The sequence below is a fragment of the Ovis canadensis genome, chromosome 1, assembly GCF_042477335.2.
Source record: "Ovis canadensis isolate MfBH-ARS-UI-01 breed Bighorn chromosome 1, ARS-UI_OviCan_v2, whole genome shotgun sequence".
In the NCBI taxonomy this organism is placed as follows: Eukaryota; Metazoa; Chordata; class Mammalia; order Artiodactyla; family Bovidae; genus Ovis; species Ovis canadensis.
The window spans coordinates 114,377,083-114,392,080 of NC_091245.1; the positions used below are offsets into that span (position 1 = coordinate 114,377,083).

General features: G+C 37.2%; 1 protein-coding gene across 1 annotated transcript in view; it reads left to right on the forward strand.

Moving 5' to 3' along the window:
- ATF6 (activating transcription factor 6) overlaps positions 1-14,998 on the forward strand; it is a 246,416-nt gene that overhangs the window by 179,358 nt on the left and 52,060 nt on the right. Inside the window, exon 15 of the mRNA XM_069546978.2 lies at positions 4,089-4,173. Coding sequence (XP_069403079.2) covers positions 4,089-4,173 — 85 coding nt within the window. The remainder of the gene's footprint in view (positions 1-4,088; positions 4,174-14,998) is intronic.

The following is a 14,998-nucleotide window of genomic DNA, read 5'->3' on the forward strand; positions in this document are numbered from 1 at the left end:
TTGGTCTTGCTTCAGTCAGAACCTCTCTTTTATATATCAGTTTCTGGGATCAGTATTGTTTTCGGGAGGGAGTGGAACATTACTCTTCTTTAAAAAAGAAATTTGAAGATGACTCTATTAGATAATTTCAGTATCTTGTGACATTATCTAGTCCAGCCTCCTCATTTTATAGGATTGGAAACAGATCCAGATTATACAGCTATTTAATGGCAGAGCTAGAATTAAAAGCCCTGTGTTCTGACTGCTTGACCAATACTCTTTACAGTATACTGCAGGATATATGTTATCAGAACTAGCAGTTTTCTATAGAACCTGGAAGTGATAGTCTTTTCCTGGTGGCTCAGACGGTAAAGAATCTGCCCTCAATGTAGGAGACCCGGATTCAATCACTGGGTCAGGAAGATCCTCTAGAGAAGGGAATGGCAACCCACTCCAGTATTCTTGCCCAGGGAATTCCATGGATAGAAGAGCCTGGCAGAGTCAGACATAACTGAGCATCACAAACTGGTCTGGGCTAATGATAGTCACTCAGTAACTCATGTGTATTGCATTATGAATGAATGAATCATAAAATGATTTGTAGTTAATTATCTCAAAGTCAGGTCCAAATAAAAACTATCATTTTTTAAAAATATAAGTTTTCATCTCACTCCATACATCTCACCCTCTCCTCCCCTCTGCCCATGTCCATAAGTCTATTCCCTATGTCTATTTCTCCATTGCTGTCCTGTAAATAAATTCTTCAGTACCATTTTCCTAGGTTCCTTATGTATGTGTTAAAATACAATATTTATCTTTCTCTTTCTGACTCACTTCACTCTGTATAATAGGTTCTAGGTTCATCTGCCTCATCAAAACTGACTTAAATGTGTTCCTTTTTATGGCTGAGTAATATTCCATTGTGTATATGTACCACAACTTTTTTACCCATTCATCAGTCGATGGATATCTAGGTTGCTTCTGTGTTCTGGCTATTGTAAATAGTGCTGCAGTGACCAGTGGGGTACATGTGTCTTTTTCAATTTTGGTTTCCTCATATGCCTATGAGTGGGATTGCTGGGTCATATGGTTGTTTTATTCCTAGTTTTTTAAGGAATCTCCATACTGTCTTCCATAGTTGCTTTGTCAATTTACATTCTCACCAACAGTGCAGGAGCGTTCCCTTTTCTCCCCACCCTCTCCAGCATTTATTGTTTGTAGACTTTTTGATGATCACCATTCTGACTGGTATGAGGTGATATGTCATTGTAGTTTTGATTTGCATTTCTCTAATAATGAGCAATGTTGAGCGTCTTTTCGTTTGTTAGCCATCTGTATGTCTTCTTTAGAGAAATGTCTGTTTAGGTCTTTTCCCTATTTTTGATTGGGTTGTTTGTTTTTCTGCTATTGAGTTGTATGAGCTGCTTGTATATTTTAGAAATTAATCCTTTGTCAGTTGTTTCATTTGCGATTATTTTCTCCCATTCTGATGCTCATCTTTTCACCTTGCTTATAGTTTCCTTTGCTGTGCAAAAGCTTTTAAGTTTAATCAGGTCCCACTTGTTTACTTTTGTTTTTATTTCCATTACTCTAGGAGGTGGGTCATAGAAGATCTTGCTTTCATTTATGTCATTGAGTGTTCTGCCTATATTTCCCTCTAAGAGTTCTATAGTTTCTGGTGTTACATTTAGGTCTTTAATCCATTTTGAGTTTATTTTTGTGTATGGTGTTAGGAAGTGTTCTAATTTCATTCTTTTACACATATCCAGTTTTCCCAGCACCATTTATTGAAGAGGCTGTCATTGCTCCACTGTATATTCTTGCCTCCTTTGTCAAAAATAAGGTACCCATAGGTGCATGGGTTTACTTCTGGGCTTCCTATCTGGGCTTCCTTAAGATATCAATGAGATTGATCTCATCTAATGTATCATTTAAGGCTTATGTTTCCTTATTAATGTTCTGTTTTGGTGTGAGTGGGGTGTTAAAGTTTCCTACTATTATTGTGTTACTGTTAATTTCTCCTTTTATGTCTGTTAGTGTTTTGTCTTATGTATTGAGATGCTCCTATGTTGGGTGCATAAATATTTAATTGTTATGTCTTCCTTTTGGATTGATCCCTTGATCATTATGTAGCATCCTTCGTTATCTCTTGTAATCGTCTTCATTTTAAGGTCTATTTTGTCTGATGTGAGGATTGCTACTCCAGCTTTCGTTTCCCATTTGCATGGAGTATATTTTTCTATCCTCTCACTTTGAGTCTATATGTGTCTTTAGGTTTCTTGTAGACAGCATACATATGGGTCTTGTTTTTGTATCCATTCAGCCAGTCTGTGTCTTTTGGTTGGAGCATTTAATCCATTTACATTTAAAGTAATTGTTGGAATATATGTTCCTATGCCATTTTCTTAATTGTTTGGGGTTGATTGTGTAGATCTTTTTTCTTCTCTTGTATTTCTTGACTGTAGAAGTCCCTTTAACATTTGTTGTAAAGCTGATTTGGTGGTACTGAATTCTCTTAACTTTTGGAGAAATTTCTCCATCAATTATTGCTGGGTACAATAATCTTGGTTGTAGATTTTTCCCTTTCAGTACTTTAAATATATCCTGCCATTCCCTTCTGGCCTGCAGAGTTTCTGCTGAAAGATCAGCTGTTAAGCATATGAAGTTTCCCTTGAATGTACTTGTTGCTTTTCCCTTGCTGCTTTTAATATTCTTTCTTTGTGTTTAGTCTTTGTTAGTTTGATTAGTATATGTCTTGGTGTGTTTCTCCTTGGGTTTATCCTTTATGGGACTCTTTGTGCCTCTTGGACTTGGTTGACTATTTCCTTTTCCGTGTTGGGGAAATTCTTAACTATAATTTCTTCAAAATTTTTCTCATACCCTTTCTTTTTCTCTTCCTCTTCTGGGATCCTAGAATTCGAATGTTGGTGCATTTGATATTGTCCCAGAGGTCTCTGAATCCTCAGTTCTTTTCATTCTTTTTACTTTATTCTACTCTTCAGAAGTTATTTCCACATTTTATCTTCCAGCTCACTGATTCATTCTTCTACTTCAGGTATTCTGCTATTGATTTCTTCTAGAGTATCTTTAATTTCAGTAATTGTGTTGTTTGTCTCTGCATCTTTACTCTTTAATTCTTCTAGGTCTTTGTTAATTGATTCTTGCATTTTCTCCATTTTGTTTTCAAGGTTTTTGACCATCTTTACTATCATTATTCAGAATTCTTTTTCAGGTAGTTTGCCTATTTGCTCTTCATTTATTTGGACTTCTGTATTTCTAGTTTGTTCCTTCATTTGTGTAGTATTTCTCTGCTTTTTCTTTTTTTTTTTTTTTTAACTTACTGTGTTTGAGGTCTCCTTTTCCCAGGCTTCAAGGTTGAATTCTTTCTTCCTTTTGGTTTCTGCCCTCCTAAGGTTGGTCCAGTGGTTTGTGTAAGCTTCATGTAGGGTGAGATTTGTGCTGAGCTTTTTTGTTGCTGTTGTTTGGTTGGTTGGTTTTCCTCTGATGGACAAGGCTGAGTGAGGTGGTAATCCTGTCTGCTGATGATTGGGTTTGTATTTTTGTTTGTTGCTTAGATCAGGCATCCTGCACAGGTGTCCTGCACAGGCCTCTTGCACTGGTGGTTGAGTGACACCGGTTCTTGTATTCAAGTGGTTTCCTTTGTATGAGTTCTCACTATTTGATACTCCCTAGGGTTAGTTCTCTGTTAGTCTAGGGTCTTGGAGTTAGTGCTCCCACTCCAGAGGCTTAGGGCTTGATCTCTGAGTCCAGAAGAAATGGGGCAGTGCTTTTTACCCAGTCTTCAAAACGGGTCTGAAGCCAGATTCAAGGACTCCTATCCTCCAGGACAATGCCTCCCTCCTGACGGAAGATCCCCTTTTCTCTTCCTCAGTGCTTAGTCTGGTTTCACCTGCTCACAGGAGGACAAGTACAGAGGCCTTGCACCTAGTCCTTCAGACCAGAGTTCTGAGTACAAAAGGGCTTAGCTAGCCCCCCTCCTTTTTTTTATGATAGCATTGAAATGTTGGCATCCTAGAAACTCTGAATTTGGCTTGTTATAGGACTAAGCTGATTGTTATGTGTAACAAATTGTTCTTTGTTAATCTTAGGATCACCTGCTGTTACCAGCTACCACCCATAACAAGACCTCAAGACCAAAGATGTCAATTGTATTACCAGCAATAAACATAAATGGTAAGTTGAAATTTTGGCTTATGAATGGCATGTGATTGCTTTGTTTAACCTAGATTCTCTGGATTAACTAAGACATTCATCTGGTTAAGTATATATCCATGCATTAATTCTGAAACATTTTCCCACTGTTTTCACAAAATATTATTTTTTAAATTCCTCTCTTTTAAAAAGTAAAAGGTTTAGTTTAAAGCTACCTTTACAATTACTATATTTTTTTGTAAATTCATTCTCTTTTATTTATAAAATTAGAAAAGTTACTGTCTTTACTGATCTATAGACTTCTTGTCTGGGGACTTTCTGATAATACCTGCTGTATAAGAAGTCCTTGCTATGTTGTGAGGGTGAGTTTGTAAGTTAGGTTATTGGAGCTCAAAGCAGTTTCTTATATAACATAAATGGTGATGTGATTCCCAAACTAAACCAAAGAAACCTGTTTATATTTAATCTTTAATACTAATGAATTTGATATTGACAGTATTACTATTGCATTTTGTTCTCTCATTAATTCTGGGTATTGGATAAAATACAAATAATACCATAGTGCTTTGAGAGTATCCAAAGTGTGATGGTGTAGTGTAGTTGCTTATAGTCTAGCAGGGAGTATAAGATGAGCACAGAAATCACTGTACTCCAGAGAGACCATCCCATAAGGAATAAACAAAGTACTAAAGAGATTTAGTAAAGAGATTTCTTCCAGCTGGGTTCTTCATGGAAAAGAGAAACTTCTCACTCCCAGTGTCAGCTGTGTGTTGAGAATGAGCACAGTGTATATTGTTGGCTGATGACTTTCTCTGACACATCATATTAACTTCTGATGGAACTGGGAGGATTGGTTGTCCTTCTCAAGTCCATTTATCTGGTGTAACAGAACTGCTGGTAAATTTTCTGTCTAATAATGACAACCTTATAGTTTAATGAGTAAGACAAAATTGAAAAGTTCTTTAACCTGCGGTTGAACCAGTCCACATTCTGATTGATGATCATGCTGAAGCCACCAAATACAATTATAAAACACTGGGATAAATTCCAATAAAATTTAGTCTTAGAGAGAGAGTATTAGGTATTCATTGTACATTTTAAGATCATTGAGGACTGTCGAACTTCAATTAACTGTATACAGACAGCTTATAGAAATGCTTAGGAGGCAATGTTATAGACATATAACATATTAAAAAAAGTTTTTTTCTTGTTAAAACGTAAAAGAATTATGACATCCTCTTAGTCTTAGGAAGACAGAACAAACTTTAAAAAAAAACAAACTGTAATGTTGAGGTGAACTTATCCTCCTTCAATAAAGGCATACCTCTGAAGCTTTCATGGATCAATCATATTACAACTTCAAGTGGAACAGTATATTCGAAAGGGTACTGTATTACACTCCAAAGAATATGCTTAGGAGATATTATTCATCTTGTTCCTAGATTTCTCTGCTTGAACTGTAATAGATCTAACTTCTGGTCAGCTTATGCTCAGAAAGGCTATTGTCTAACCTTCAACAGGCAGAATTTACTTAATTTTAGTGTTTTGATCTCAGATTCTTATAAAATAAAACCAGGCATTCTTCTGCATAACAGTAAGCTATCCATTTGTATTGATATTAAGCCAAAAACAATAAAACGCTGTTTGATTATCTTGGCCAGGGGACTAATTTTTGAAAATGAGCCTTTTCATGGATTCAAAAAGTACCATAATTAGAGGATCATTTCCTTTTTAATCTGGTTTGAATTTCTTTATAAATAAGTTTTGTTTTCCTTTTTAGAATATAGACAACTCCTGAAAAAGTTACTTCAAATTCAGGAAATACTGATTAAGTAGATACCACGTACTCAGTACTGTGCGGCATCCTCAGCTCCTTTTCTGAACCATCCCTTTACCTTCTTGTTTTGAGGCCACTTCTCAAATTAGACCTTGATTTTTCCTTCCCACCTCATATATCTCAGAGCCTGCAGATGGAGCGGATCGTATCCTTGATCCCCATTACAACCTCCAGATGACCTCACCTTTCTTCTTTAGTCTCCCTAACATCTTTCAAGTTTATAACACTCCTGTTACCCTTCTTTACCGCTGTCTTCTACCCCACTTTCACTGACTGCTTCTCCACCACAGCTTTTGTCAACTCCCTGTAAAACTTCAGCATCTACACAGAGGATTCATCCAGCACTCAGGCCTCTTTAGATCCACTCATCTTTTATTTCTGCACCACCTCAGCTTCCCATCCACATGGTCACACTCAAGACCTCCTCATCATCCACAATGGCATCCATTTGAGATCTCTCCAGGCGTCCCACTACGACGTTCACTTGCTCTCCCACTGTGATACCCACTCCAGCTCCTTTCCAACCTCGCAAATCTCCAGTCCTTTGGCCTTGCCGCTTTTTCTGTGTCACATCCATCCTGGCCACACACTCCTCTTTTCCAAGCCTATATTTCATGTTCCATACTGTCACCACTCTGTTACAAACCACTCCCCCAATCCTCTTTCCTTAGGTCCCACTTGTCTGTAAAAATCTCACCCTAATTAAACACAGCTATACTCTTTGTGCCTCCTGTCAAGTGGTTGAAAATTGCTACAAAACATCATCCAGTCGGGACAAGGAAATTCACTTTAGTTCTATGACCATTAATTCCAAAGGGGCATTCAATACCACCTATCATTGCTAGTAAATTCACTTGCCTTCTCTCTGAAACAAGAATTGCTCACCTTCTCTTCTCAAATCTCCAACATCCCCTCTCTTCAGCCCCTCAGCTGATGAACTCATCAAAATGCTACATTGAGAAAATAGATGTAATTGTTGAAGAGCTATCTCATCTTTCCACTACCTAGCGGCATCTATACCCACAAAGTCTGCTTTCCTTCTTACTGCACTGGGAGAAAAGTTTCTTCCACTGAGCTGTAAATCCCAACTTTGCTATTTATTGGATATGTATAGTTGGACAAATTAAGTAAGTTTTCTGTGCTTGTGTATGCATGCGTGCTTAGTCACTTTGGTCATGTCTGCCTCTCTGCAACCCCATGGACCATAGCCTGCCAGGCTCCTCTGTCCATGGGGTTCTCCAGGCAAGAATACTGGAGTGGGTTGCCATTTCCTTCTGTACTTGAGCTTCCTATAAAAGGAGATAATAGTGTAATACCTTCCTCTTAGATTTGGGTGAGAATTAAATGAGCAGGAATGCTTTAAATAGTACCTAGCTGTTTTCAGTTTGGTCATCTTACTTTGTCATTGTCATCATGCTCACCGTTGTCATCATGCTCACCGTTATCTAAGGTGACTCCTTCCTTTTGGATCGTGCATCCCAGCCCTTCTCACCATTTCAGAGACTTTGCTCCTGCATTTTTGTCCTTGCTATCCCCAATGATTAGTTTCTTCTCTACTGGGTCATCCCTACCAAAATACAAAGTGCCTTAATATTGCTTTTGGCTCAGGGAGAGTCTCTTTACTCCATGTGCTGTTTCTCTGCTGCCTTCATAGCAAAACTCTTGAAAGAGTGACCTGTACTCATTGCTTCCATTTGCTTATCTCCCATTCTCTCCTCTGCTTACTCTTATGTAACTTTTACCCTGCTGAAGTGTTCTTGCAAAAGGGTCACCAATGACCAATACCTTGCCAAAGCCAAGAGTCATGTCTTCATTCTCATCTTACCTGACCTCACAGTGGTATTTGACATGGTTGACTATTCCCTCTTTTTTTCAGCCTCCCATTTTTATTTTTAAAAACTTCACATCTACAGAAAAGTTGAAGGATGAGTACAGTGAGCATACGGAGACCCTTTACCTAGATTTCACCAATTGTTAACATTTTCCCACATTTGCTTTATTTGTATCTATTTATCTCTTTATACCTGTGTTTTTTTCAGAACTGTTAGCAAGTTAGTTGCAAACATTTTAATACTTTACCATTAAATACTTGAATATGCATCTCCTAAAAAAGGGATGTTCTCCTACACAAGCACAATCAAATGACCACATTAAAGTTTAACATTGATATAATATAGTTTAATATATAATCAATATTCAAGTTTCCAAATTTTCCCCCAAAATATTCTTTATAGCTTTTGGGGGAAGGGATTCAACATCCAATCAGAGGTCATACATGGCATCTCCTTATCACACCTCTTCAGTCTCCTTTCATTTAGAACAGCTCTTCTGCCCTTTTTAAATTGTTTTTCATGACACATGCATTTTTTAGAAATCAGATTCATTGAGATATAATGTACATACAATAAAAAAAACAATTTTATGTGTACAATTTTATGAGTTTTGACAAGTGTAAACAGTTATGAGACCACCACTTCATTCATGATAGCAACGTTCTCACTGCTTCAAGAAGTTTATTATGTCCTTTTGCAGTCAGTCCCCTCAAGTTTATTTTTGGTGTTACCTGTGTTTTTAAACACTTTATTTTGTGAGCTTTTGTGATACAATGGCTGGTCTAGTTTTCCTGCTGCATCTCCTTCTTGGTCACTTTATCTCCTCCTCTGTAAGGACAGGAATGTTGTTTGTGATATTTGCATTTACCATAACCCCAGCACCGAGAGCAAGCAGTGTCTGGCACAGGGCATGTTGCAAGATGTTCATCTCTGTTAATTTATATAATGCTCAGCTGCCAGCTAAGTATTACCTTCATTTTATAGATGAAGACGTTAAAGGTCAAGGAAGTAATTTGTACCATTTATTCAACCATTATATAACAGAGAAGTAAGAGCTAAATACATTGTATAAAATATATTTTGATCAATTATTAATTAAATATTTCAATATTAAAGACAAATATGTAAATATTAAAAATATGTGGACTCCAGAATATAAGATATATATTTTTTTTAATTTGTTTTTATTTTTATTGGGCTCTAGGGGATGGGATGGGGAATGTTTCTGTTAAGTTATGCCCCACTAGGAAGATGTCCATTCTAACTTTCCTTGGATAGCTTTCGGAGCTTTTCCTTTTTCTTGGAGCCGCTGCTCTTGCTGGCAGCAGCCTCTTCAGGTCCACTGCTGAGTGGCTCCTCCTTGGAAGACAATTTCCGCTTTTTCTTGGGGATCCTCTTGTTTTCTGACTCATCAGGGTCAGTAACTGGTTCCTCTTTGGGAAAAGATTTCTTCCTCTTGGGAAGACTTCCAGTACCAGCTGTCTCTTCAGGATCACTACTATTAAAAATATGTGGACTCCAGAATTTAAGATATATTTTTATACTACTTTATCCCTGTGTTATAAAGGTTAAGCACATTCATTGAGAGCAATATAATTCAATATAATATAATATTTTGGATTTGATAGGCATATGTTTGTTGAATGACATAATAAGTAAGGTAAATGTTATTTGGTCATTACTTTGTGGTCACTTGAAAGGCATTACTGTTTTAACTCTTTGATTAAAAATAGTCAGCAAGTTTTTCACCCTGAGCAATATGAGGACTTGAGAAAGTTAATAAAATATATTTTCTGCCATCTCTGAATTCAAAAGTTACATGTAACTTGGAACGGAAAAATGAGTTGTGGGTTTGATCCTTTTCTTTGACTTAAGTGGAGCTTGTAGAATTTTGGAGTGAGTGTAGAGGGCATAAAGGCAAAGTTTATTGAGCAATTGGATTTTTTTGTATATGGGTATTTGGGAATAGGAATTTGATTTTCCAATTTTAGCAAAATAAATTAGATTCCTAGGTCAATGTTTTGCCTTAAGCTATAATATATAGTGATTCTACTTTGTGGTTTTGAGCTGTGGGAAAATGTCTATAAACGCATGTAAACCCGTGGTGGATTCATGTCAATGTATGGCAAAACCAATACAGTATTGTAAAGTAAAATAAAGTAAAAATAAAAATTAAAAAAATAAATAAATAAAATAAAATAAAATGTTGAAAGAATAAAAAAAAAATAGCTAAAGAGAGTAGGATATGGATGTGAGTTTAATGCCATTTAGAAAATACTAAGTAGCATCGTTCTGTGTTTTCCATGCCTCTTCATTGAAGAGTAATAAACTACATTATTTAATTTCCTTTGTTCTCGTAAGACAGTTGACAACAGGTTCAGTTCAGTTCAGTTCAGTTCAGTCCAGTTCAGTCCCTCAGTTGTGTCCAACTCTTTGCAACCCCATGAATTGCAGCATGCCAGGCCTCCCTGTCCATCACCAACTCCCGGAGTTCACTCAAACTCACGTCCATCAAGTCAGTGATGCCATCCAGCCGGCTGTAAGAAAGAAGGTCTGTCTTTGAGGAAGTCTTCACACTGAAGATTATTGAAGTAAAATGAAATTCTAGGCACACTTTTAAAAAACTTAAAAAAAAAATGACTGCAGATGTATGGCAGGCCAGTTGGTGATGAATTAAAAGGCTATTGCTATATATATATATATATTTTTTTTTTTTGGAAAAGGATTCTAGAAGATCTTCTTGTACTATAAGTCAGCATTTCCTGCTTTTAAATTATTTCCACTCATGTTATAGTAAAACTGCTCATTTCCTTTCATTCATTCTTGATAAATAATTCAACAAAATAGAACATAGAAGAGTTTTTTTTAATGGTAGCTACTTTGTAGACTCCTTTCATCAGGCATTGAACACAGCCATTAGCAGATACATTTCACAGTTTGCCCAGCACTTTTGTTGATTTGGTTTTACTGTTCTCCTTCCCTCTGTTAGCCATGTAGCTCAGATAATGTGGTAAATGAGTAATGAAAATAAAACTGTAACTCTAATGCTACCCTGTCAGTATTAAGGGTTCAAGTAAGTGAACAAATGACTACAAGGCTAAACTGTAATTATATTTAATCTCAAAATAATTTTCATGTAAGGAAAATCTAGAAGTCACTACCAGTGGAACCCCTTTTTAGTTGGAGACACTATAACAGAAGGGCAGAAAGCAAACCAACCAAATAAATGGATTGGTTTTAATAATTACAGAATGTTGATACAACTGCTTTTGATGATTACATTCATAGGAGTGTTATCCCAAAAAATATATATTTGGAAACTGTCCTACTTTAGACTTGTTCTGCTCAAGCAGGCTGGTTGCCCAAGAGAGTTGTGCCTAAAAGTTGTGCATTTTCTTCTTATATATTAATTTCTCCTTAAATAGGTACCAACTATCTATTTTTAAAAATATGTGAACAGTTTTGCATTTTCATTGCAGTTCATTCCATTTCAGATATAATTATATCTAATTGAGTAAATGGAGTCTTCTCTTGAAGCCATGTTTTAATTTTTTTTTTAATGCATGATCAAATAGTTCTCACTTTTGACCCACTATTAAAACCAGCAGTAAAATTCCCACACTGAGAATTTCTACTGAAGAAAGGAGAAAAATCACACTATTTACCTGAAAAAATGAATTTTTCTTCTTTTGAAACAGTCAGAAATGTGTTAATTATGAATATAGTAATAACTGACAAATAAAATGATGAACATTAAGCCACATTTACTGTGCTAACTATGATAGGGAATACTTTCATAAAGACTAACTTTACATTCTGAGGTACAGATTCAATTGGCAGTTTTCTAGTGAGAGGACATTCACCTAAGGGAGGCAGAGTATGACGCAGTTGTCTTTAGAATTTGGGTAAAATCTGACTGAATTTCTTAGGTCCCTTTATAGTTCATAGCTTCCACTGATGCTAATTTACTAAGTGGATCGAGACCCACAGTGATGGCTCAGATCAGTTTGGAACCATTAATAATATGCTGATTGATTTTTTTAAAGGAGAGATCAGTTAGGTACTGGTAGTTATAAAGCTATTGCTATGGTATACGGCTGATTCATGTTGATGTTTGACAGAAAACAACAAAATTATGAAAGTAATTATCCTTCAATTAAAAAATAAATAAATTTCAAAAGAAGGAAAAAAAGAAAATTAGAAGAATATGATAAATGAGAAAATCTTTATGACTAACATAATTTGGTTCCTTGGGAGATAAAACTTGAACTGAATTATAAATGGAAACTTAAAATATAAGGATGAGGAAAGTATAAGATATAACCTTATACTCTATTATATTAAAATATATTATTATAAAATAATATAAAAATTGCTTTCAACTACAAGTAACAGAACATGTAATTAAGCATTGGCTTAAATAAATTGGATTTTGTTCTTATGTATTGAAAAATCCACAGCAGTGAACCAGTCCAGTTGTTGGTGTTGATTCAGAAATTTAAGGGTGCTAGGACTAAGGTTGCTACAATTGTCTTGGCCTTTCCCAGATGATCTCAAAGCAGCTGTTGCAGCTCAAGCCATCATATCTGTATTTCAGACAGAAAAAAAGGAAGGCATGATGTCTGTCAGGAAGGCACATTTTGCAGAAATTTGTAGCAGACTTTATTTCTCCCTGGATATGAACTGTGTAATATTCTTGTGCCTAGCTTCAAAGGAGGTTCAGAAGTATAATGTTTTAACTAAGTACACTGTGATCTGAAAAAAACAAAAAACCGTGGACTTCTTTTAGTATGGGAATAATGGATATTGTGGAGAAACCAGCATCTGCTTGCTGCGTGCTCCAATCATGTGCTGTGTTGGAACTGAGCAAGGTATCCAGGTAGTTTTTGTTGTTCATTTAGTCGTATCCGACTCTTTGTGACCCCATGGATTGCAGCGTGCCAGGTTTTGCTGTCCTTTACTGTCTCCCAGAGTTTGCTCAAACTCACATCAATTGGGGGTTGGAAAAAGTTGGACACGACTTAGTAACTGAACAACATGTCTGTTGGGTCGGTGATGCCATCCAACCATCTCACCCTCAGTCACTGCCTTCTCCTCCTGCCCTCAATCTTGCCCAGCATCAGGGTCCTTTCCCGTGAGTTTGCTCTCTGTATCAGGGGGCCAGGAGAAGACAGTAAGGAGAGGATTCATGTTGAGGACAGATGGGGAATAGGTGTATATTGCATGGAGTGCAGTTATATATGATTTAGGTCTTTAATGAGTTAAGGAAGTGACTTTAAGCTATCATAATTTTAAAAACACTATAAAGGCTCTATTCAGTTCAGTTCAGTTCAGTCGCTCAGTTGTGTCCCACTCTTTGTGACCCCATGAATTGCAGCGCGCCAGGCCTCCCTGTCCATCACCATCTCCCGGAGTTCACTCAAACTCATGTCCATCGAGTCGGTGATGCCATCCAGCCATCTCATCCTCTGTTTAAGAGACTGTTAATCTGGGTGAGGTCTGTAAATAGAAAGTAAAATAAGAGGGAAGCTGCACTAGGAGGAAGGGTAGAGTACATTGAAGCTTCAGAGGAGATGAGCAAGGAGACACTGCAGCAGGCTTGGAGTGAGATCATTAGAGGCCTGGAATGGAGAGAAAGGGAAAATGTCCAAAGAAGTTTCAAAGGGAAATCTATAGCGCTTGGCAACTAAAGGGGGAAGCAGTAAACACTGATCCCATGACTTTGGAAAAGCTGTCGTGTTACTGTATCCTGCCACCCTCATTTCCCTGGTTGTCTTTCTTTCCCATTTATTTCTTGAGGTCATCGGGGTATTTGTTTTTCACTCCTTCCAAACCACTGGGTTATCTCCACTTGGTATAGCCTCTTCTGAAGCCACTTCTACAAAGTAAATCTGAAAATAGATTTTAAATAGAAATAAAATAGGATATATGGTATGTCTGCCTTTCTGTACTTGGAATACTTATCACTTTGTGAAGAATGATCATTGCTCTGATAATTTATTGGCAGTTGTACAAGTAAATCTTTTCCATGAAGCGTTTGTCTTTTTTTGTATGTGAAGTACTAATCAAGCATTTAATCTGTTAGCACTTTCCCTAGGCTCCAGAGATATAAATTAGACAAGATTGCACTGTATCTTCTAGGATACTAGAGAACTTCCTTGACTCAAAGGAGTGAGTTCCCAAACCCACGGTACCTAACTGACCTTCAATGCCCTGTTAGCTTCAGTGAGATCACTTTCACTCTTTCTCCCTTGGGCCAAAATCTGTTTCTACTCAAACAGATGGTTTAGCTTTCAGCTAATAAAAACTACAGATCAACATCTATTTAAGCCAACAAAATTGGTTTGAACCTCCTACTGACTGTCCAAAATTTGAAATATTCATTTATTTTATACATATTAAGCTCTTCAGAATGGATTTATCTTTGTACTGGAAAATTAAGAATCTGGTAGTATGTCAGAAGATTGAGCCATTTCACATAATCTCAAGTTTCTGGTTTTCAGAAGAACTGCTGAGCAAGCACAGGTTCAACTCCTCTGTGTGTTCTTTGCAGTGATACCAATTGGAAACACTAGAGACCATAACTTTCTTTGGAGTGTTGCATAGTTCTTTCCATACTTGCATGGTAAATTCTTTGATATTTAAGACATAAATTTAAGATAGGGTGATAGACCAGCATCATCTTAAGGGTGTACATGTCAAAGACATTGTAGTTTTTGTTCACACTTGGACTTTTGGGGCTTCCCAGGTGGCTAAGTGGTAAAGAATCCACTTGCGAATGCAGGGGACACAGGTTCAATCCCTGGGTCAGGAAGATCCCCTGGAGGAGGAAATGGCAACCCACCCAAGTATTCTTGCTGGAGAATCCCATGGCCAGCGGAGTCTGGCAGACTACAGTCCGTGGTATCACAGAGAGTTGGAAATGACTAAGCACACATGCTTGCTAAGTCGCTTCAGTCGTGTCCGACTCTGTGCGACCCTATAGATGGCAGCCCACCAGGCTCCCCCGGCCCTGGGATTCTCCAGGCAAGAACACTGAAGTGGGTTGCCATTTCCTTCTCCAATGCATGAAAGTGAAAAGTGAAAGTGAAGTCGCTCAGTCGTGTCCGACTCTTTGAGACCCCATGGACTGCAGCCTACCAGGCTCCTCCATCCATGGGATTTTCCAGGCAAGAGT